The sequence below is a fragment of the Dromaius novaehollandiae genome, chromosome 1 (assembly GCF_036370855.1).
Source record: "Dromaius novaehollandiae isolate bDroNov1 chromosome 1, bDroNov1.hap1, whole genome shotgun sequence".
NCBI classification, from domain to species: Eukaryota; Metazoa; Chordata; class Aves; order Casuariiformes; family Dromaiidae; genus Dromaius; species Dromaius novaehollandiae.
The window spans coordinates 78,339,092-78,364,253 of record NC_088098.1 but is presented as its reverse complement, the minus strand read 5'-3'; the positions used below and the strand labels follow the sequence as shown (position 1 = coordinate 78,364,253).

At 38.5% G+C, this 25,162-nt stretch overlaps 1 protein-coding gene across 1 annotated transcript in view; it reads right to left on the bottom strand.

The window, feature by feature from the left end:
* Window positions 1-25,162, bottom strand: part of VWF (von Willebrand factor) — a 173,542-nt gene that overhangs the window by 9,237 nt on the left and 139,143 nt on the right. The window contains exons 41-50 of the mRNA XM_026102396.2: window positions 22,226-22,328; window positions 22,047-22,121; window positions 21,433-21,537; window positions 20,775-20,980; window positions 19,337-19,486; window positions 11,925-12,035; window positions 9,762-9,945; window positions 8,783-8,823; window positions 3,620-3,736; window positions 404-502 (exon numbers count right to left, since the gene is read on the bottom strand). Of these exons, the coding sequence (XP_025958181.2) occupies window positions 404-502; window positions 3,620-3,736; window positions 8,783-8,823; window positions 9,762-9,945; window positions 11,925-12,035; window positions 19,337-19,486; window positions 20,775-20,980; window positions 21,433-21,537; window positions 22,047-22,121; window positions 22,226-22,328 (1,191 nt within the window). The remainder of the gene's footprint in view (window positions 1-403; window positions 503-3,619; window positions 3,737-8,782; window positions 8,824-9,761; window positions 9,946-11,924; window positions 12,036-19,336; window positions 19,487-20,774; window positions 20,981-21,432; window positions 21,538-22,046; window positions 22,122-22,225; window positions 22,329-25,162) is intronic.

The following is a 25,162-nucleotide window of genomic DNA, read 5'->3' as shown; positions in this document are numbered from 1 at the left end:
ACATTTTCAACTTAACTTCTTCATTTCTTGCTTAAAGTGAGGTTTGAATTTAAGTATAGAGCAACTGTTTGGGCTCATTTTCTAGTTAAATTTCCTTTATAATATTCATGCTTACAGGTTCATCTAGATTGTCCATCAAGAAATTTGTATTGTGATGAGAAATCTCTTTCATTTACAAACAAACAAATGAACTTTTTTGAGAATAAGAGAAAAGGCAGTAGTATTATGATACTGCCTAATCCAAAAGGAGAAAATAAATGCATTTTCCCTGGATCCATTAGAAGTCTATGCTACATTTATATTTACTGAAAGAAAAAAAAAGGAAAAAGGAAAAAAAGAAAAACAGAAAAAAAGAAAAAAGAAAAAAGAAAAAAAAAAGAAAAAAAGAGTGCTTGAAACTTACCTGAAGGTATTTAAGCCTTCCATCTCTCAGCCTGATTCCACATGAAGTTGCCATACATTTTCCACAGCAAGAGCCAGGGATTTCTTGTCTTCTGTAATTCTAGTAGGTAAAGAAGTTCACATAGATATTGTTCTGAGATTGTTTTATTTTAAGCATACTTCTCACACTTATAAGTAGAAGCTAGTTTTCAGAAGTTCAGCGGCCGAAGTGATAGTCATCAAAAATGTTTTTTTAAACAGTAGGCCTAAACTAGCTCAATCTAATTAGCGGGGGTGGGGGGGGGGTGTTAGCTGTGGGTTTTTTGTTGTTTTTAAAATAAAGCTTGGCATTAATCCTTGTATTGTTTTGTCCACTGAATTCAAAATTCTTTGACTTTAAAGGTGCAAGGTCAGATCCACTAAACAACATGTGACAGTAGAAGGGGTAGGGAGCGGATTAAAATGCTGTGTTTGACATACAGTTCTCATATGCAGCAGGCAGGACCTTCTCTACAAAGCTAATGAATACTACATAGTGCAACTTGCAAAATTAGTTTGAAAAGCTTGAAGTAGGAGAAAAGGGCAAAATAACCAGTAAACAGGGGGCAGGGAAAGGGGAGAATCAGGCCAGAATGGAAAATCTGAATTATGGAAAGAAAGAAAGATAAATGGGCTGATGAAACAAGAAACTAAGAGCAGCAGAGAGAGTACAATAGAATGAAATAAAAAACACGAGAAGGGCAGAAGGAAGGAATAACAGGGCCTGACAAATGGCACAGGAACAAAAAAATGGTGACAGGGAAGAAGGCATGGGAGAGTGAGCAGCATTAGGTGGAGAGGAAGAAAGGCACAGAATGGATAATGGGAAATAAAAAAAAAAAACACACACACAGAAATGAACTGAGTAAACACATTAAGTATCTCACAGTAATGTCTCTAGCTGCTGCATATAGCCAACAGCTGCTCATGATGAGCTGAACATTTTTAAGACAACAAACACTCTGGTTGAGTTAAGGCATGCATGTTATCCATATGTTTTTTATACATATTCTGAAAAAAGAACTTGGAGAGAGCAGGGGGGTGATCTTTAAATCACTGGAGGAGCACACAGTTCATTGTTATTTAGGTGAACTTGCTCTGCTAGCAAAATGTAAGCACCTAAAGTATATGGTAAAATGACAAAAAAATGACACTGATGAACAGAATGTGCTAAGATCCAGAATATTTGTGTGAATCCCACCGGCCTTAGGGAGATGAAGACATTCCATACCTGATTTGAACCTTTTTTTTTTTTTTTTTTTTTTAAAGCTCCACAGATTCATTATGCCAGCTTCAAAGGGATACACACACCTATAGCTGAAACTTCCTTTGGGTTGGTGCACACTTCCTACATACAATTTCATAGTACTTAATAGACCCAACTGGAAACAGACTTTTCTTCAGGGTTTTATGTTCAGCCTATACTTTAGGGCCAGGTGGGGTTGGGGGCCATAAGAAGCGAGGGAAGGGGCTGTTTGGGAATTGTGTGGGTGGTGAAAGAAGCAGGAGTGGACTATTTTCCTTTTGTTTTTACCATGTATTTTACTGATTCCTCTACCTTTAATTTCTACAGCTGGCTTCTTATACTGAAAAACAAGAATTAATGTGTGTGTACGTCTGTGTGGGAACATACATATACATAGATGTTCCTGGCCACAGATGCATTCCAGTGTCTCTGGGGGGTTTTCATTGATCTAATAAGTTGATTTTGTAAAAGGGAGAAATATATTCAGTACCAAGATTAGTCATATATTTTCCTTTCAGGAGTCTGTATCTATCATCCTACCTTATAGGAGGGGTGATATGAGGGTCCAGTACCACACCAAAGTATTACAGATTCTCCCTTTTTTGTCACAAGCTACGTCTATCTATACTAGCAAATAAACTGGGTCAGCTAGGGCTGTTTCTGGCCCTGCAGACAAGTGGAGCAGTACATCTCGGACATATATGCATGTCTGCACTGCTTTCTCCCCCTGGCACAGACTGGCCTTGTTTACAATGTCTGCTGGAAACAGTCCTTGGTATATGCTAACCACTGCCCTGTGCCTGGGCATTATTTGGAAGATACTAGTTAGAATAGGCTAGCTGAAACACTGCGAACAAGTAATCAACACAACTGATTGGAAACTGAAACTTGAGCCTACAATCTCACTCTTAATTTATTAGTATACATGAAACCACAAAAACTTCACTTACTACATTGTCCCAGTTCTACTTAGGGATTGAAAAACAGACTTCCCCAAAACTCTGCCTCTCCCAGGCAAGGACTGTATCAATCTATGCCCCTCTTGGATATTAGCAGGGGATCCTATATGATCCTGATAGAGAGGTGGCTTTTTGATGCTAGGGTCACTAATTGCACAGGCTCTTGGTTGGGTTGGGTCTGCTGGCCTCCACCCCTATTCCAGGAGATGCCAAGAGAGAAAGGATCCCTTGAACCTTGTTCTGTGAAATTTAATTGCTGGTTTGTGCTCCTGGGACAGGGAAGATTAAGCCAGCTTCTCCAATTTGTTTAAGTCTCATTTTACCTGAGGTATTGGTGCTGAGCTAAGAGAGAAAGCTGTATGTTTCAGCAGAACTAGTCAGGCAGTCATGGTTGGTTAGGGGAGTGAAAAAGGGAGCTATTTGCCTCTCTCTTTCCCAGCCAAGTTCATTCCTTGAAGATGGTGGAAGCAGCAGCAAAGACTACAAAATGGTCAGTAGAACTGATGGGGACAATCCCATTAAACCATGTAGGACATGGCTGGGAACCAAGCAGAAATACTGAACTCAGCTACTAGCGATTTGGAATATTTGTATGAAAGCCCTGAAGCAAGGAAATCTGGCTGAACTGCCAGTCTCAGGAGAGACAGATAACACTGTAAGAAAGGAGACACAGCAGTTCCTGTTGCCAACGATGTATCAAACCTCATTTTGCCTTGAAGGTAAGCAGTCTGAAAACATGCAAGTGAATGTACCTGTGGACCTGAGTACTATGAAGAATTACCTCCTTTCCTACACTGAGGACTTAGATTGCATTTGATACATATGATCTAATGCAGGGAAAGAAAAACACAGGCCCATGATTTGTCAGAAAAACTTGTAAGGAATGAAACAGGTCCCAGAGTTGTGCACAACATGAATGATTATATACAGTGAGTGACATGACCTTAACATCAGACATATTCTTATTCAGAACGGCCAGACCACTTGCACTTACCACTGGACACGGTTCACAGCTGAATTTTGAACATGTGAGACCATATCTTTGAGGAGACATTGACTGTAGAGAGCACTGACACGTTGTGCATTGATCCACCATCAGGCGCCTCCATGCCTGAAACATTAGAACCAGTTTGTAACAGTCTCTTTATCAAAATTCAAATAAATGAGCAACTTTAGCTAGGTTAAATCTGTTTCATTAAATCTTGTGTTGCAATTCTAGATGAAAGAAAAGAGAAAACCCATGACCCCACTCTCCAGAAGCCATTTTTCAAGTAAACCCATTAGAATTCCTAAATCTGCAAATGAACATTGCTTTTTCTTATTTCCCTGCTTACAAAGCAAGAAAGGAATCTTTGAAAGTGGTGGGAAAGATTTTGTTAGATGATTCTCATCCGTTCATTTTTTCTGAGGGTGATAAATAGGTTTGCCAACAAGTCTTCTGTTCTTATGTCACTACAACCTGCAATTCATGGACAGAAATTACTAGTTATTGTCCTTATCTTACTGTTTAGAACATCCAGAGCCCTAAAACCTCAAAATTCACAATGTGTTGAAGGAGAAAAAAAAAGTTACTGAGCGAAAAACTGGACTTGTCCATAGCTACAAGCAAATCAGTGTCTGAGCTGGCACAGAATTCAGATTTCTTGAGACCTTCCCCAACACCTTGCTTGCTGGATCCAAATACCTTTCAAAGCAAATAAAAATGTCATTTTAAATGCAGAGAGTGGAAAATGCCAGGCTATTAGATGGGAAACAGCAGGATCTGGAGTTAGTAACAGATTTGGATGCCTAGCATATAAATGAATTCTAAATACAATGTCTTTCTGCCTCTCAAGTACATAACTCTTCATTTCAACCCTAAAATACTAAACCAGTATGGTTAAATGGACAATATGGGAGGAATAAAATAAATATTTTTACAAAGAACTTCTAAAAACTAATAAATAAAGTAAATAGACAGTGAATATCACAAATGAATAAAATCTTTGAATACTGCTTCAAAAGTCAATGGAACTTCACTGTTGACTTCACTGGGGGACAGGAATTCTCCTTTTAATTGTAGATTGGTATGCAACATATTTTGCATATTCTCAAATTCCCATTTTTCCTATTCTGTACTAGTAAACACTCATCCAACAAATGGAGCAAAAACAAGGAGCTGGCCAAAGTAACAGTGTAAAGGTAATGGACTTATGGGTAATTCAGAGCCAATACTCCCACATAATTACTGATGGACAAATGTTCTGAATAAAGAATATTAATTACACTCCTACACAGGATTACACTCCCCAACACAGGAGAGCTCCTCAAGCTCAGTGGTTTTTGATCAAGTACCAACAACAATGACTTCTTTCTTATTTTGTGGAGGTCTAGAAAAAAGATCCTCCACAAACAATGTGATGGAGGTAGTTATACCAGCAGGGAGGTTCCCATCATTTAATGTGGTCTGGGATTCTGTGATGGAGTTGCAAGCAACAGTGCAAGACTGGATTTGATGACCAAAAAGATACTTCTCAGACCAAGCTCTTGCCATCATTTTAACAACTCAAGCTTGAGACCTTGACACAGGACCCTTCATTTTCATTATTTTAATGACCTGACATTCACTATAAAAGTTAATCTGGGGTTAAAAGCCAGGCATGGATGCAGCAGGCATGGAGCTACACTCCTAACTTCTCCCTGTGGGAGAGGAATTGATAGCAAATGTCACATGAAACACTAGACTTCTTGTTCACACTCAACAATGGAAGCATTCAGATGTCACAGTGACAGTCCTGGTACAGACTACATAGCCTTACAAGGTCATTCAACCCACTGACACCAGTATTGCTCTACTGGTTACCTTGTCCATACAGACATATACACAGACAAAAAAGCCTTGCAGATCTGAGAGATGTCCCGATCAGGGTGACACGTTTCAAAATGTATTTGGGGTTGTTTTATTTACTATCATAATCACATATTGTTCGGGCTTTTAGAAGTAAATGACTACCACAAAATGCCTCTGTAGCTCTAGGCTTTTGCATCATGAAGAAACTGTCTATGAAGTTACAACTGATATTACAGCTGATACCCTCATTGGATCTTCTAGTAGTTCTAAAATTCCAGCCTACTGGACCTTAATACAAAAGGACAGCAAAAGTTGAGCTTATACTAAAATCACTGTTATCATGAGCAGAAATTTAGGGCAAAGTTTTCTAGAGATACGTTTGAAACCCAACTCTCATACCCAAATGCCTTGAAACTTTGGGGGAAGGTCTTACCCTGATCTAAAGTTTGCATCACAGCTTAGTTCTATGATGTTTATTTAATATATTTGGGTATCAGCATGCAAATAGCCTTTAACAATGTATTTCTGTGAACAGATATAGCTTAGCATGGCAGAACTGAGTGAAATAATGGATTGATATATCTTCCTATCTTCATATAATACACCTATCATGTTCTCTTGGCTAAGTTAATGTAAAATGTCAACACCTGCTAACACATTGTTAGACAACGTAACCAAAATAACCTGCCTAAAGCCAAAATCTACTCAGATCTCCCTCAAATATGCTACTCAGTAAAAGCCTGGGAAAACAGATGAGTGATACAGATAATCCTTTTGGTAAATACACCACCTGCTTGGAAATCTGCAGTTAAAGCCTGCAGCATTGTTAAGAACAGTGGAGTGAATGCAATACACCAAATTACTGGAATATAATATTGGTAACTAGATACAAGACAAAAATATAAAGGGATTAAGGACACAGTCATTTTAACAGAACTGCAGTAAAAGACTCAAAATTTGGAACTATTCAATGAATGAGTTAATGGAGCAAAGTTTTCCCTTGATATGAAATGAAATCCAAAACCTTTTCTTAAAGGATCATACTCCCAGAATACAGGTTTTGAAATCCAGGAAGTATAAACTTCTGTGGACACCACATCTTCCTTCCTGACCAGAACTCTGGAACAGTCACTGAAGTAGAAAGTCATGTCAGACAAAGGCATGGTAGTTCCAGCTGCTCAAAAATTTTCAGATATATAGCTAATTTGCTTAGAACTATTAATTAAATAAAACTATTTTCGGTCAAAAGAAAATATCCATTAACTTAAGATAAGTTCTAATGTAACTCCCCAACTGTTTTCTCTTGTTTTCCATATCAAAATAGCTGTTTTGTTTAGAAATCTTCCGAGGTTTACATTTTTTGCTGCTTAAGGTCAAGCCATACCAAAAATCCACTGTGCTCCATCTCAGCCCAAATTTACTACTCTACACCTTAGAGAAGATTCTGGGCATAGTGTGCTGTTTGAATGCTAACCTCAGTAATGCTTGACCCTGTGCAGAAGGAAGAGCATAAAAGAAATGCAACAGCTGGGACCTACCAACACCCTCAAAGTCTTCTTGCGCAGACCGTGTTTGATAAAATGACCAATTGTCAGGAAGAACAATAATACATTTTTAAAACGATATTAAAATTATGAGACATTTATATAGAACCAGATAACAAACACGAATGAATCAAAATGCAGTTTTATATCAACCAAAACAGTTCATGAATTCATGCCAATCTGAGCAAACTTTATTAAGAGAGGAGTGTTTCTCAATACTTAAGAAGCTGAAATACTTTAGATCTTCAGAATAGAGCTACTTCTGGTTTTGTGTTCAACATGATATTTTTTTTCAAAATTTGCTTATGCTTTATTTTAAAATATTTTAAAATATTTCAAACAACTTGAAAATAGAAGAAAGACTTTTCCTGACAGGCCAAGTAAGCATTTTGTTGGAAGAAAAAAAAATTTGTTGTTTACATGGTTCTGTTCATGAAAGAACAGCATACAACTGGAAAGATGCTTTTTTTAAAAAAGAAAAAAACAACATAGAACATATGTACATATCCTGGATAACAGAAGGTGGCAGGAGTTTGCAATTATTAAACTGTATGACATTCTCTACAAGTATGGTCTTTATAACTTCATAAAATGCCACAATGAGTTTTGGCAACATACCATAGAGGAGACAAATAGAGGAGACAAAAAGAAAGTGGATTATTACTTCTTTACAATCCTTCTCCAAATGTTCTGACAGAAAATCAGAGCTACTCTTTGGATTTAATTCTACAGGGAAGTAATTCCAGTACAGAATGAAGAATATTTCATGGCCAGGCCTTAGCTCTAGTAAACTGATAAGCTTATGCCTACAGAATATGAAAAAAAATGAATACGGAAGAAATAAATGGAGAAAGGTTCTTTCTGCCATACCTCAAAAGTCTAAAGAGATGTGGGCAAACTTACCTTCTAAATAAATGGAAAAAGGAAGAAATGCATAGACAATAGAGGAATACATGGATTAAAAGTTAGATTAAATGAGTAAAAAGGACCTGTTTCTCTGGAGGATGGTGAGAATACTTAGAGTCCTTTGACACCAGAGGTGCTGCCAGAACATGGATTTAGGGAAACAACAGATAATTGAGAGAGCTCTCCAAAGATAAATTTGTCATAAATGAGATCAGATGCCTAACTCCAGTCCTTCCCACTGTCATGGACTGGGCTAAACACATCTTAATCTATGCATTAAATATGCAGTTGAGAAAAAATTTCCTCTGAGGGCATATTAGCAGGGATCTGAAAGGGGGCAGAGGTCAAACAGTGAGGAAGCTCAGCTCTTCTGTTTCTGCTAATAGCCAAAGAGGGATACCTCTCCTTCCACAAAGGTGGAGCAAGAGTCTCCATCATTTTTTAATCTGTCTTATCCTCTAGGTAAAATAAGGGAAGTTTTTCCTTCCCTGAAGTGGGCAAGGATCACCTTTGAGATCATCCCTCACAGATAGTTTCCTGTGTGTTTGGTAGCCTGCGAGTCATCACACAGCCCAGACTACCACAGTTCCCGAGCACTTTTCTCGAACTTCCTTTCAAGATAAGAAAACAATACTGTCCCCCTTTTGGAGAGATATTATTTGTCATATAGGAAGTCTGTGGCATGGTCATGAGCTGTACAGAGCCTGCTGAGCCCCTTACCACTGCTTTTATTGTAGGATCTCATTTGCAGAGATTTTGACTGAACAAAGTTGCCCTGTAAGCTTATGGGTATTCTGGCAAGTTTGTGCTCTACAAATGCTCATTAAAATACTGAAATGTCTTATTATCATATGAAATAATAGGAATCAAGTCTTACCCCAATAACAGTGCCATTCAAAAGACAACCATTCACGGGTACTGAAAAAGAAGATAATATGCCATTTAGTGTTACCATTACCATGCCATTATTTAGATTTAATAAACCATGAATATGCTTTTTTGACTTATTATAGTTCCAATTTATGCCATTAGATCTATTTTCAATATAAAGAGGCACAATTTAGCCCTCTTAGACTATAACTTAAAAGGTAATAATTTGCCAGTGTTATCCTGAATTCTACCTTCAAACGTACCTTGCTGAGCTGTTTTTTCCAAGTACGTGGTACAATGTGGATTTTCCCCTTCAGTTCAAGCCTCTCTCTCCCAGAAGAGGCACTAATAGGTTTCCTGCAATTCACAGTCTTTACTTCTCCTCCTCCCACTTCTAGCTGCTTACTCTGTGACTGCATATATATTTGTCAAATAAATGTGACTGGGAGTCTTCTCAGACTGAGGTCAGCTGGCATAGAGTGACCCATGTCTGTGCTAGTTGACAGCCATGACCCCAATGCTCACTGATGCTCAGAAGAGAGCATGGCTGCACGCAAACACCCTGCGCAGAGCAGACCTTGAAACCTTCTAATTCCTGAACTGCGCCTGCAAAGTGTTTGGGAGAGAACTAAGCTTCCTAGGCCAAAAGCATGTCAAGAACCATTTTAACTGCTTAACAATATAGGAAAGTGCCATAATTTGCTAGTATAGATCTAGCCTGGCATGTCTCCCTGAAGCATTGGTAAGTAGGACCCATGACAGGTAGTTCAAAGGGAGTCCAAAGGGAGACAAGGAACATCACTTTGAAAGAGGAAGTAATAGCAGCAGGTGGTGTTGCACTCAATGCCTAAGTTACACAGGAGAGCTTCAAATTATTATTATATTTGCATAATACACACTTTTGAAATTGTTACTGAGAAACAGGAGATCAACACTTCAGCTGATTAATTCTCCAGTGGTTCCACTTGTCACGTATGAAACCTTACCACATCTGCAGGAAGGACAGCAGTCTTTTACTTGGTCGCAGCGTAATTCAGTTCCCTCTGTACAGTCAGGCACGTCCATTTGAGAGCAAGAAATGTTCTTTTGCTGTACAAAAACCTCATTGTTCACTCGGACACATTCATTGATAATGCAACGATCAAATGGTGATCGCCACTCTGTGCCAACCTGGCAGGAAATTGTAAAAGGATTAACAGTACACAACAATGTTTGTGCCACCAGATAAAGGAAGGACAACCACAACCAATGTGCTGGTTTACAAAAAGCATGTTGACCTCCCCAGGAACATTTTGTCACTCAACAGTGCTCCATAAATCCTTACTGTGAGAATCAGTTTATAGAGAAGAGTGCTGCTTTTTTTGCAGAGTTTAAGAGTTACAGGATTAGCCTTAAGTGAAAAACAGAAAGGCAGGTGAAATAATACGTAAAAAAGATAATGGAATCTTAATTAGATTTAATTTTAAATTTGCTTTTGGTAGATGGCTGTACTTCATTGCGCTGTAGCAAAGCTGGCCCTGTTTCTATTGGAATCTCCTGCAAATCAGCTTTACTAAGCCTGGAGGAGATTTTGGCAATAAGTTACTGACTAGAAAAGGTTTGCAAACATAGAAGAGACTGGATCCTGTTAATGGCCCAGTCGGTTATAACCACCCATGGTTCAGACAAGGTGGGAACTTCAAGCCCTATTCTTGGGAAAATACATCAGCACATGCCAGAAAGAAGATCTAACTCCTGTTCAATGCTGGGAGGAGCTGATCAACGCTTTGAGGCAGTGATCCACTTAAATATAATCCACTTTAAATAATCTTTAAATACTTTTCAAGAATAGTGAATATGAGAATCTGACCCCCAACTCCAGTAAAGTCAAACATGTTTGCTCAGAAATTAAATGAATACTTTTCTCTCACTTGTTAAATAGTTACTTCTATGTTAATCACAGAAGAGTTGAAAGAGTACACAGCAAGAAAGAGACAGCAGAATATAAGAATCTGTTATTCATTTGGGATAACAGAAATCAGTAAGACATGGTGGGACATTAAAGTATGACTTTTGAAGGCTTGTTTTATGAAACAGAGAATAATATTGAACCTTATTAAGAAATATCCTTGGTAAAGTCACGGGAGAGGTAGGCTGAAAAATTGTACACTAGCATTTTTTAAAAGGCAGCTGACTGGCTTTGTAAAAGAAACAATCAAAAATTAATAGCACATATTTCCCAGTGACATGTAGATATAAATGTAGAAACACTATAATGAATAACACTTTGGGAAGAAAAGAGTGGTGAGAAGGTCTATTATTTTAAATATATTTAACTTACTATTTCTGCCTTCTTTTGTTGAATGCAAACTGACACATAGGATTAAGCAATTTAATGCTACTGGCCTAGGCAAAGGCTTACCACGGTCAGCTGGGTTAGGGACAGAACAAAAGGAACAGCCTGAAGGAATTAAAACCTGAAGGCAAGAAAAGAAACCAGTATCCACCGAGCTTTCCAGAGTCATAGGGTATCTGCAACACATTTAAAATGGCAGTTGTACGCACTCATTTCCCTTTGGACTTTTTGGGACAGACATGCAGGAATTCAAGGGGACGAGACATGCTGCTGAAAATAAACCGTTATTCTGAGCAGAGAACAACTGTGGCCTGGACCACTGCAGTCTGATCTGACCTGGAGCCATCATCTTTAGCAAAGGGACAATAATTCATGTTTCTGTCCCCATTTACTTCTGATATTTCAGTGTGTACCAAATAGGATATCCTATTTGAATAGGATTATGAAATTCAAGCAATCCACTACCCAATCTGCCCACTATCCGTGGAGTAATATAAATTAATTGGGGTAATTGAAACAAATAACCTTCAGCCTGACAAGCATCCTATCCCATTATTCTTTTGGACTATCATTTTTGAAATTACTAATTTTGCATACCAAGATTGCTTCTTTAGAGCCTAAAAAGAGAGGGGAAAGTTTGCTTATTAGCAGAACCAAGTGGTTAAATCACCCCACAAAAGAACATCGCTTTTCAACATTGCTTGCCTTAAAAGAAATAACTTGTATGTGCTTTTTTTCCCCCCTTCTCTGGAATACAAATGATTTGAGGGCACTTCTGCTAGAAGAGCAACTGCCCACACCACCACTGCCTTACCTCATGTAAACGAGCATCTGCATCACCCCGAGACCAGAACAACTGCTCCTCACATGCGATCTTTTGGCATCTTCCACAACATTCCCCTTCTTGGATGACATACTTGTATCCCTATAAGAGAAAAAAAAAAGACTGACTGATTCAGGAAAAAGAGAAGATACATGAGAAGATTAATACTAAAAGAAAACACTGAGATAAATACTTAATGTTAGCTTTTTTTGTTTGTTTGTTTGTTTTTTAAGGAAAAGGGGATTTTGAAAACACATCTATAAGGCCACACGCTGCCATCACAAAACAAAGAAGTGGTACATCCAGTTCAGCATCCTTTTAAATGGCTAACATTATCTGTCAGAAAAAACTGAAACATACACTAGGAGTAAAATTTCTTATCTTCTTATTAGCTGCTGTTTAATTTATATTTTGAAGACACATTCACTTCAGCTACATGAATTAATTAACTCTAGGTGCTATCTTTCCTCAGCTCATTTTGATCCATATTAATGACTCAGCCTTGTAAGCAGATCGGCTTCTCTAGTGTGTTACAGATCACCCTTCCTAGGAGTTTAGCAAGTGCTGATGGCGCTCAACACACAAAAAAAGAAAGGAAACGAGCAAACAAACAAATAAAAAACTCCAAACCGTGAAATAACCCAGAATGTTCCTGCTTTTTTTAGGAGCTGAACGAATATGTAATAACACAAAGATCTGTCACAAGACAGAAAAGAAAAATGAGATACACAAGCAGGCATGGAAAGGGACAAGGTAAAAGAAAAATGGTTTTGGGGTGGCCTGAACTATTTCAGCAACATTGAGCAACAGCCATTTCCAAACACTATAGTTTACTGTATGTGAGCAGCTCCTTGTATGCTTTAGCAAATTGTAAAGAACGAGTCTTTCAGTTAATATGGCATTATAGAGGAGTGCAAAAGGAAAAAGAGGTAAGCTCATTTCTAAAGGTGACTGTCATAACTGCTATACTATTTGGTAGGTTTTGAGAGGAAGCTATACAAGTATGTCAAGAACCCAGTTTAAAAAATGTCTTTGAGAATCAGTACATTAAATCATCTCTGGTTTTTGCATGAGAGTTCTATATAACTACAAGAATTTGCATTTCAAAAATCATTCTTTTGATATAATACTATTATACAAAAGAAAACAAAAGATAAAAATTGTTTTAGTGGCATCTTGGCTGTTAATCAGCACTTGCAATTCTCCTTCCCATTTCTGAGACCTCAAGGTTACAATTCAGTCTGAACACATTCAGACACTTGACTGGGCCTGTGCTGAAGCAGAGTGAAGGGGCTGGGCAGAGGCGCAATACAGAAAACACTTTTGATTTATCATTTCGTCTTTTCCTCTCCTGAGGAAAGTAGCCAAACATACAAACAGTGGTGTATCTAAGTGAAAGGGAGTAAGGAGCTTTATTTTAATTAGAATAAATATATTCCATATTTAATAGCTAGGTAGTCTCCAAGAGGCAAAACATAGCTCTGATTTCAATACGGGACTGAATAGAAAATATTCACTCAGAGAAAATACTGTTCCCATGAAAAACGCCAATGAAAATAAGCATCATTTCTGTTTTGGCCAACACCTTCAAGCTCAAACGACTGAAGGATCCTCAACTTGCTCCCTTCGTGAGCTGCCTGGTATTTACTATAGGGTGAGTAAAAACTGAGGTCAATGGTCACTAAAACACTATTTGGTTCCCTATTTTATTATCACTTTTCGTCTTTGCTCTCCACAATGAAGCATATTAGCAAACTTCTATAATCAGCAGACTTTTATATGGAACAGCGTTTTATATAATGTTGTACCATGAAATACTGGAGTTCGATCTAGCTTTGTTGAAAAAGCTGTGCTTTTGAGTGTTTTGGTTTATATGACTTGTATCTGCTAAATAGTGGTCTGGACACGTTAGAGAGAGAGAAGCAGACAGAGCAGGCAGTCTTATTATCTTCATTGCCTTTCATTATCAAGCAGATGGACACTGTAGAGAGGATGCTGTTTGCCTTTTACTGCCTTCAGCTAGCGTTCTGCTAGTCCCCCGCTTTTTATGCGCTGGATCTGCTGCTTTCATTCCTCCTCTGTATTCTGATTTTTTTTATATATACATTTAGAGTTCAAACTTCAAATGGGGAATTAAAACTCTGAAGGAGCCCACAGTAAATATCCGTCTGTCTGTCACACCAACAGGCAGCTCACTGCCCCCAGGACCGAAAAAAAACAGTGACCCAGGAGGCAAGGAACAGGGCAATGCAAATCACTCCGTGCATCTAAACGGGTACATGCAGCTGATGCGGGAGTGGTAACAGGCATCCGCTGCAGAGAACCAGACACACATTCAGTCTCGCTGACAGGCCAGGCTCTTTGATAAAACGCAAATGCAGAGATAAAGCTGATCTCAAGCCCAAAGGGCTTCAGAGAATGCTTGTTTTGATTTCATTGCCCACTCAAGACACGTGAAGGGATCCACATAGGCTATGACCTGGCAAAACTGCGTTCTCCCTCTTCGATTAGAATGTTGCTCAGGATGTAGAGCTCATCTTTCCACGGATGCTAACGTTTTGGCCAGAAAATCTGGCAACAGCTTTTTGGCCAAAAAAAACAAAAAACAAAAACAAAATAAATGGAAAGATATAATTGAGATTGTTCTTCAAACATGCAGACTATTTTTAAGATGGCTCCAGTGTTTGTCTTTTAGGTATGGAGAGGATAGTCCCTAGAGAGGATCACAGGAAGAAAACAGAATGCAAATGGCAACAAGAAACCGAGAAAAATGGAACTGGATGGATGTAAATGAACTTGAAATGCTGAAATAAAAATCTTCAGTGGCAATGAATCAGCACAACTCTAGAGATTTTCCTGGAGCTACTCTCATTTATTCCGGGTGAGGACTTAATTTTCCATTTACAACTCTCCGTAAAATTAAGATGCCATTCCCTAATTTCCCTAATAAATTATGTTTTAAAATACAAGCAGGATGTTTGAAATTACTTCCCATCGAGATTTGCAGCTTTTAAATAGGATCCTGCATATCAAATACTTGGGCAATAGTCTTCCTTTGAAATTATTTTCTTTGACATCCTTAACATACAATATTAAGCCACTTCCTACCTTATAAGAGTGAGAAGTCCAACACTGCTACTCCAAAGGAAATATCAATTTGAAATATTGGAGATTAAAGCCATAGATTTCATAGTCAGCATCTATGACAATCATCATTCATTATGCATGCACGGTGAAAATGTTCTTTATCATAATTTAATACAGTCATCAAGAGACTTGAAAAGCTTTCCTAACTAATTTACACACTCTTGGCAAATGGCTTTGACTAGCACTTGTATTCCAGAAAACTATACTTCCTTCTTCTCACAATCACACAATAAACTGCACTCTTTTACATCGCTTAGTAAGCTCCTAACTTCAAGATCATTGAGAGAAAGTAAGCAAGCAAGAGCTCACTTCACATTAATACATTAGTGACTTTAGGGTGTTTTGAAAACTGCTATCCATTTTATCATCACGATTCTCTAAAGGGATGTATTGGAAATGCATGTGCAGAGAAATTCCTACCGAAGAACCTCCAGGAGGCACAGACACCACTCCTCCTTGTGGTACATGCAATAATTACAGCAATTATCTGAGCACTTTCCCAAAACTCTGATATGAGAAGGATAGAAGAGGACAGAAAAAGGGAGGGGACTATGACATAGATCCACACCTTGTTTGCAAGTGAGAGTGTTGTGTTTGCTGTCAATTTAAATATCATCACAGAACTCTGAGATTGGTACATTTTAATGAAATATCCTTTTTTTTTCTACAGTGTTTCTTTACATTCTGTAACAACAGACCAGATTTGAGTGTGATTTTGTCATGTCTAGGAGAAGAGTAGCAGCATTCATTCAGCAAGGTGAAGGAGCTAGTATATATATTAAGGTTTCTTTCTCTTTTTGTGTATCTATGTAAAAAAAGTGTAAGTTGTTTTCACAGAAATCAGATGAGATGGCTGACAATATTACTGCACAAGTTTAAAACCTATCAATGTAATTAAAACCAATAAGCAGCAGGGGGTTTGAACATCATCTGAGTGAATATCCATAGTTACAGGAGGTCTTTAACATCAGCACAACTTTCTATGTGATTATGTCTTAACTGAAAGATAACCCTTAGGGACAATTTAGACAAGATTACAGAACTGCTGTGGTCCTTGATCTGCATATTCACTCAATCAGGAATAAGTTAAGAAAAAAATCTGAGCTCTCCAGAATCCAACAGCTAGGGTTTCAGTCCTAGCACTTTGAAAACCATTAAAGGAGCACAAGAAATGGCAAATTCTCCCCCAAAACTGGTCTGGTGCCCTCCAAGCTTTTTTATTTGTTTCTTTTAAGAAAAGCTTTTTTGAGACTTCAATCCTTAAGGCTGATTTGTCCAGAACCTGTAGCTTTGCATAACCGAAGCTTTACTAAAATAACAGATTATTGATCAAATCATGACTATGAGCCAAAATACAGCCAGATATTTTAAATCTAATATTTCATAACCATTGCAGTATTAGAAAAAAAGTCTATTCTACAAATGGAAATGGAAGGGATTCTCTTGCAAGAGTTGAAAGCTCTCATATCTACCCTCATGGTTTTCACTGCATTGTGTATACTAGTGGATTTCACAGTACTGGGTATACTGGTGGAAGAAGAAATATTTGTTCCTGAAGCTTTCAGGCCAAACTCTACACTTAGAGAAAGTGGGAAGGGGAAGAAGAAAAAAAAAAAGTTGTGTCCCCTAGGGAATTATGCAGTATTCAAGACACAGTACAGAGAAATAGTCAAAAAGAAGAAAAAGAAAAAAAGTTTATATTTAGATCACATGTTCACATACATACAGGCTGTCCAGCCCTGTTCTGATAAGGAGGCTGGAAGTTAAATGATATTGAAACACAGTGGTATTAAGGCATTTGAAATTCTTTGAAAACTGAGGCATGATTAGCTTAACAGACTTCAGAAAAGAGAATCGCTTTTCAGGCAACAACTTGCATAACTGAAACATTCATAGTCAAACTTACAATGCGTGGTCAGCTGTGCTAAAACACAGTTTGAAGTAAATTCAAACAAGAATTAGAAACAAGTGAGTCAGGCAATGCGGGGTTTCTAAAACAATGCTAACTCATTCATGAGGTGCTGCAGAGATATACTATATGCCAAGGTCAGTCTTTGACTCCCAAATACATTATTACTGATGTCTTTCTGAAAGCAAAAAGAACACCTCTGACTTTTCATAACCCTATTTGTAAGGTTTGCTAATGAGGAACCTTATTCCAAATGTAACTAACTAACAGCAAGAAGGAAGAACAGATGCCATGTGCTGATCTTTCTTAGCTTTTTCTTTTCTGTTCTGAATGTTGCTGCATAAATGGGAGTTTATAAATAGCCTCCTTACTAAAAAGGCATACATGCAAAAACAGGTTAAAAAGTTCAGGAAATAGTCTACTAAATCTGGAAGCTTGGCAGGGGTGGGAGGAGATGTGCATGGCATATTTGTTTGGAAACTCACTGTTTTTCCATCAAGCAGAGAAAAAGCTGGAGCAGAAAAAACAGGTGAATCTTGTTTCACACGGGGTACTAGAAGCTCCAAAATACCAAAGCAGCTTCTGAGCCAGCACAGTAAATCAAATACAGAAGCAGTACATGTGCCTTGTAGTTAAAGGGCTCTGCAGGCATTGCAGGAGTATGCCTTCCCTTGCATTTCCCACGGACCAGCTCCAGCTGGGTCAGCTGTAATGAGTCTAGGGGCCATTTTGTGGAGTCGTAGGCCAACATGCAGGCTATTATCAGCCACCAGACCACTGAAGGTATCAGTGTTACAACACATATTTGAGAACATTTGTTGTTTGGTCAACTGTTCAAATTTGCAGGAGTTGGGGGTGGAGGAATAATACAATCTATATCCCAATGTAAGAATTTAAAAAGCAAATAGGAGGTTTGCAGAACATGAAGTAGCTCATCTCTGTTTCTGCACTGAGGAAAAAAGACAAATAAGCCTCTTCTGGCCTTCACTTCATGGTACAGGGGAGAACAACTCAAGGGGAAGACACTGGGTCAGCAAAGGACTTGCACAAAATATTCTGAATCCCACGTGTTCAAGCCTAGTTACTCCACATGAACTCTGCACAGCCTACTGAACTTGCATATCATGACCACTGGACCACATGCTAGGGAGGAGCTACTTTAAATCATATACCCCTTTTCCTGCATGGAATTGGCCAATACCATGGTGAGCAATCTTAATTAATCCATGAACATCCTGAAAGCTTTGGAAAGAGGCAAAGTGTATTGGTGGTTGCCACTGACAGCAGCAGCATAACTTATCCTGTGGCCACATTGCAGCTGGTGAGGGAGGCAGATTGTCAGCACATGGCTGGGCAACCTCTTCTGTTATCTGATTTTTCTGGAGATCTGATCTGTGCATTTCCATTTACCTCACTGACTGCCCATCCATGCTAACCTCATGAAGCAAGGACATTCAAATGCTCAGGATACAGGTGCACAAGGTGCTAGATACCAGAGCAGAATATAGCTCTAGGGTATCACATTTAATTTTTCAGCGATTTTTTTATTCCCTTATTCTCCACATTATGTCAAGATAAGGAATGTTAGGGATGTAAACTGGGTAGTTTAATAGTAACTGTATACTTATATTTATATAGTTCAATAGCATACTGGATAGTATAAATATCATTTTTAACTATTTTTTGCAAGAATCGTGTTATGGCTGAAGTCTCCTAATCTATGATACTGGCAAGTACTCCTGGTTTTTAATCAACGCCTTTTACTCTTCTGGAATTCTTCAGCCTACTTGTTTTATCAAATGTCTGTCTCCTCCTGCTTGACCACGAGGGGTATGTCAACCTAACAAAGGATCTCATACTTGTTTTGTGGGTTTCCAAAAGTAGATCACATCATTTGATAGCATATAGCAGATGTCTGGGCAAAAGGAAGGCCACAGCACATGGTGGTGTTACTGCTGTAATGGGCAGAGGTAAGCAACAGACAAATCTCCAATGTTCTCTTCAGAAAGTGAGCTTCAGCTAGAACAAAGTCATTTCGAACTGAACTTCACGCATCATAAGTACTTTTTGTACAAGTGACACTTCAGGGACCAGTTCTCTTTTTATTGAAATATAAAATAATCTTGTCACCGCTTTCCTTCACAGCAGAATCTAGTCCTAAAACAATATTCCTAAAATAAAGTCAACAATACTCAGCCCCTCTTAGTCTCTGTTCCCAAGATAATGCATAGCTACGATATGTATTTTCTTTTCTTTTCTAGTGTTACTACATGCAAGTTTAAAACCAATCTTCTTAGAACCTCATCAGGACTCCACTGGCTAATGAATCAGTTTAAATGTTACTCACCCGAGAGCAGAAAATATTACATGTTTTTTCATGACATTCCATCATCTGAAGTCCTGTAACATCATCTTTTGTACCAGTGCAAGAACATTCTCTACAACCATCTTCCCAGGTTTTCCCAATGGGGTAGACAATGTTGTTGTGCACACACACCTACGGAATACAACAATTGATACACAAAAGGGCACGCTTCTGGTATTAAGACACACTTCTGGCCCTAAAAGACTGCTTTTTAAGACATGACATCCACTATACATTTTATGGAATATGTTGAACCCAGTAGAAATGCTATAGGTCTTAAAACTGTGGCGACACTATTGAAGAAAGAATAAATGCAGCCAAAGCTGCTGCTTTGTAAAAGAATAAATATAGAGATTTCTATCTTTTAGTGGAGTTGTCCAGGGTCTGACTGTGATCCAATATTTAAAAAAGAGAAAAAAATGAGGCCTGAAGAAGGGCCTGTGCACTCCAAACTTTTTCAGCTGATCTGATAAAAGGTATTATGTTGAGCTACAAACATTCATTCACTTGTGTCCTTAGGCCATCACAGCTATAACAAAAGCAGTGCCATCTCTTACATTGCAGAATTGGTAGATTTTACAGCATGTTATTAAAGAAATGAACACCTTTTTATTTTATAGATGTAGAAACTGAGTCACAGAGAAATACAATGACTTATGCAAGGTGATGAAGTACTGAGGAATAGAAAATAAAGCTCAGATCTCCTGAGCTGCAAGACAGTGCAACCTAAGCTAAGTTGTAAGATAAGGTTGCTCCAGTGGACAGGTTACACTGCCTTGCAGCCTCTCTTCTAAGCAACCTTATCTTAAAGGTTAACACATTATAATAGCTTACAAAACAGTTGGAAAAATTAAGGACAAATTTATCCTGCGAAGCTTTAACAGAATCAAGAATTAATTTGGCAAAAATTTAAAAGTGGCAGTATAGTTGATGAGAGATACAATGCCTCCTCAGGCAAAGGCAATCAAAGGGCAAAAGCAGTTTAGGTCTAAGGTGTTCTTAAATATCTTAGTAAAGTTAGTATACGATTGAAAGAATGCAATTTTGAAATATAGTAACTGTACCAATCCAAATGCACATAGCTGTGTTATCCAGAAACAGATTAGATTTCAGAATTATCTCTAAAATTCATAATGCTTGAATGACTTTGAAGGTTGGCTAGGGATATATTCATCCGAATACCTCAAAGTCACAAAAAATGGGTTAGTTATGTCTGAACAAAAGCCTATAATAAAACATGCCCAGCATGACAGAACCATGTATTTCTCTTACATACATGTAAAATAAAAATGCCTTTGTATCATTACCTGATACTCTGCTTTAGAACTTCTCTACATTTAGCGACCCACCTACTGTGGTACTGTTGCTCCATGTATAAAAGATATTCTTATCTATGGAAAACGCAGTTCATTCCCCTTACCCTGTCTGGAATGCAGGTGGTTGATATGCAGCCACAGTCATTGGTGAGAGACCTAGATAAATACCCCGGAGGGCAGCTCACTGTCGAGTTCGTACAGCTGCAGGTGCATTCATATGTATCACAGCACTTGGTCTTCTTAACAGTCAGTTTTCGATGTGGTGGGCAGGAAGGACTTTCAATTAAACTGCATGCTTCTCTGCTACAGGCTAGCAGAAAAAAAATTAAGTATCATGTTAAGCGCACAGCATTTCAGAGTGCTGCAACTGAACAAAGACAGTTCTCTGGCGAACAAGGCACTAATTGTTACCGTAAAGTTTTATACGCCCTCTTAGAGAATAAGAAGTAATGCAAATATAAAAGACTCAGGTCAAAGACTGTGCTGCAGGTTCAGGAAAAGGTCTTATCCTCTGACATACAATTGAAAAGATTTATAAAATAAGCATAAGAGTCAGAAAAGACACATTCAATATGGCAGTGTTTCTCTTCCTTAATTCAAAAGTGTATTCAAGTGCCAATGACATCCTTCTTGCAAGTTCACAAAATCATTTCATGTCCATTGGCTCCAAAATGAAACCTTTGAGAGGGAAAAAAGCAATGCCTAAAGGAATTTGTCAAATGCAATGTACCACTGTCACTCCATGCTAAAGAGACACCTTACCACATGTATAATTTGGTCTGCATTCTCCTGGGTTCGTCAGGGCAAGCTGCAGGCCAAATTCACAGACAGGGGCAGGAGGCAAATCGCAGGAGACTAGATCACAGACTAAAAAGAAATTGAGAATGTTTAAGACAATACATGACTAATAGTCCTCAAGAAAAGACACACACATCCCCATTAAGTTGTTTTCCCTACATACAATCACTATCCTAAAATATGAAATAAGTTAGAGTACAGCAGGTTAGAGCTTCTTTTCAAAATAGCTTAGGGAACAGATCAGGTTTGGGTTATGTGCACTAATTGTACTTAATTTTTAAATATAGATCATTCAAAAATATGTACTTGAAAAAGACCTTTCTAACATCATTTAGACAAAAGAAAATTGTTCCCTTCCCTTCTGCATCCCTCATAAAGGGGCAAATTGTGTGGGAAGTGAATGCAGATTCTTGTCCTCAGGAGGGTTCCTCCCCCTGCCCATCATGGTCTAACGGTCATTCAGTGGTTTGAAAAACAGAGTATTATACTTGCATTAAATAAAAATAGGAATTCTATGTCTTTAAAGCATCTGGTAACAATATGTAGCAAGAAGATCCCAACACATTGTGAGAACCTACCGCACTCATACTCTGGGCAACACTGTCCAGGATCTCTGTGCAGGCGAGAAACTTCACAGGGACCACATTCAACAGCTGGAGTAAGACGAAAACACCCACAAAACATGTTTGGATAAGAACTAGCCAAACAGGTAACAAAAATCAAAAGTAAAATCATACTTAGAGCTAAACCAATTTACGTTTGGCAGTAGGGCAAGGTCGGACAGTGCAGTTTACTCTCCTCTTGTCAAGACACGTGCAGATCTTGCAGGGTTCATTGGCGGGAATCCATGTTTCCATGTGCTGCATAAAAACAACAGTTAGAAATTAAGTGTTCTGATCAATGGTATTCGGGTGATGGGAGTGGGTAAGGGTGAACAAAATTAATCCAAAAAACCAGAGGACTACATAAAGAATTGGTTGCTTGTTTTGTTAACAGTAAGAATCTAAGGAGATACATAATTCTGAAATGAGTATAGTGTATCAATTTAGCAAATGATGTAAAGAATGCACTGTTGGGATGAGGAATTTCTATTGTTTTATACATGAAACATGCTGAGATGTTATGAATGTAATTGCAAGCTATTGTGAGCAACAGTGTAATCATGGAACTACATACCATGATTGGATGTGCAGTTCTAATAAGGGAAAGAGCGATATTTTGGGAAATACACAGAAGTGGCTGCTTTCCCAAATCAGTAGTACTTAAGTGCAGAGAAATAAACAATGCATTTTTTTTAAGAATATCTGAGGTCTCATCACTTGATTTCCCAGTGGACTGTTGACTGGATGAATACTATATCAATACCAAATCAGAAACCATCACGTCCTTGGTGATTATCTGATGGTAATAAGCACATTGCCTGAAATTACCAGTAAAGTGTACAATTAACCACTGATGCCTCTCATGACAGGGAAGGAAATCCTAGATTTTAAACATGTAGTTATCTATAGAGGACTACGTTCAACATCCACGTGAACAGGTAAGAGTGAAAGGATGCATTATGAGACAATAAAGTAAATCTGCACAATCGATCCAGGTTCTAGGTGAGAACTTGTAGAATGGGTTAGGGTGCCATGAAGGGAAAAGGTGTCATCTAGAGAACTCTGGAGTGCTTTTAAAAATAACAGCCTGTTGAGTTCATCATTAATAAGAAAAAAGAAAAGCAACATCTAAGCATACTGCCACCTGTACCTGCAGACACACGTGCAACCTAAAGCCTTTAAAGGGGTCTGAAAAGACAGTCAAAATGGTATTTTACTTTCAAAGGTTAACAGCATGAGAAGGATAAGACAAGAGGCAAGCTAGAACAAGCCAACGAAAGGTTTAACAAAGCTTAGGAACCAAAGCACATAAGGTTAGTTAATCTGTGAGAAATCTATTCTAGTCAAAGAAAGCTTGCCTCAACGTATTGCTACTGAAGAACATTATCTCAGGGCTTGGGAAAAGCAGCTCCAAGCCTCTGACAGAGCATTCAATGGACCTGGGGTAAAAAAGTCCCGAGAAGGCAGCTGACAGAAAATACCCACATTTGGAAATGGTGATGTGAAATACATTTTGACATTTCAGGACACAGCGAGAATCACAGCATTTGTTCTAACACTTCCATCAACTTCAATTTTCTGGTAGGTTTTTCCGCAATGTAAGTAAGATCCTCTTTCTGATACCAGAAGAAATGACAGGAGATAGCATTGTGATATATACAGCTCTATATTGGTATTGGTGTTGAGAATCCCAGAAGCTGAAGCACCTATCTGGTGTGGAAAGGAATAGGGGAGAACACCTGAGGGAAAGAGGGAGGTTCAGGAAATCACAACCCACCACCAGTTGCACTGTCTGATGTACTGCTCACGCTCCTAACCCCGTGATGGTGGGGATGCAGAACGGCTGTGTGAGCTGAGCCTCCTTGGCCCTTCACCTCCTCATCCATACGGCAGCTGCATCTAAGCCTTGCCACTGGGATGCAGACTAGAGGTTTTCAGAGTTAAAACCCCATTAAGGAGTATGTGACAACTCACATGAATTTTAGGACTTCTGAAGCAACAAGTAGATAGATATCACTGCAGACATTATTCTCAAGACATGCACTGAGCTTTTCTCCACAAGAGCCTGAAATAATTATTTAAATGCAAATTGCACCACATTGCCTGAGGATATGGGATTTAAAGCATACAGACCCTATGCTTCAATCTGTGCATTTGCACTAACAATCTCATATAGAACCATAATAAAATGACTAGAGTTTTTAGGCCCAAGGGGAATTGTGCACAACTGATCTGAGTTTAGGGCAGTGATTATATACACTGCAAGTTCGGGTTGATTTTTTTTTCAAGAGAAATCATTGGATTTTTTTTCTGTTCCTTTTATTATAAAGTCCCTGTTTTTTTTGCAGTTGACTTTTACCAACTCTATTAAGTATCATAGAAATCCAGTGATACTGTATTTAAAATTAAGAACGACGAACTAAAACAGAACAAAAAAAATCATCATCTAATATATGGAGATTCTGTAACCTTAGAATGCAAGTTCGTAAGAGCTACATATGCTCAGTCCTTCAGAAAAATCTAGGCTTTCATTTTGGAAAACATCACTTGGATCATGCAGTTGTGGAACGAAAGAACGCACATTCCCTATGTGTTTCCTTCTCACTGCCAAAATCCATAGTGTATGTTGGGCAAGGGGTAGGATGCTATCACATTCCTCTACCAGTCCCTTGCCCAGTAGTAGGAAACCTTCAAAATCGTGTTTACTGAAATTGCTACTTAGCCACTTAGCTGTGCTCTGCTAATACCAGCAGGTGGCACTAATGCACAAACCATGGGACGGGACGGTCCTTGTGAGCAAGAAGGTCGTGCCTGCAGTCAGTGCCCTCAGCGTCCAAGCGAATCTCAGATGCGCGTGTGCCTATTACATGGGCATAAGAAAAATTCCTCATGCAAATCTGCAAATAGTACCACTATTGCATTGGCCAAGTAGTGCCTGCAACACTTCCTTCAGTAAGCTGTACACGTTATTTGCGGGTACCCTATCACCTAAAAATGATGTTTCCTCTGTAAGTTTGATGCTTTCGTCATTATGTTAGTTGGTGCAAACAGTATTTGAGAGAGATGTTTTTAGCCACAAATAGTCTTTTCTT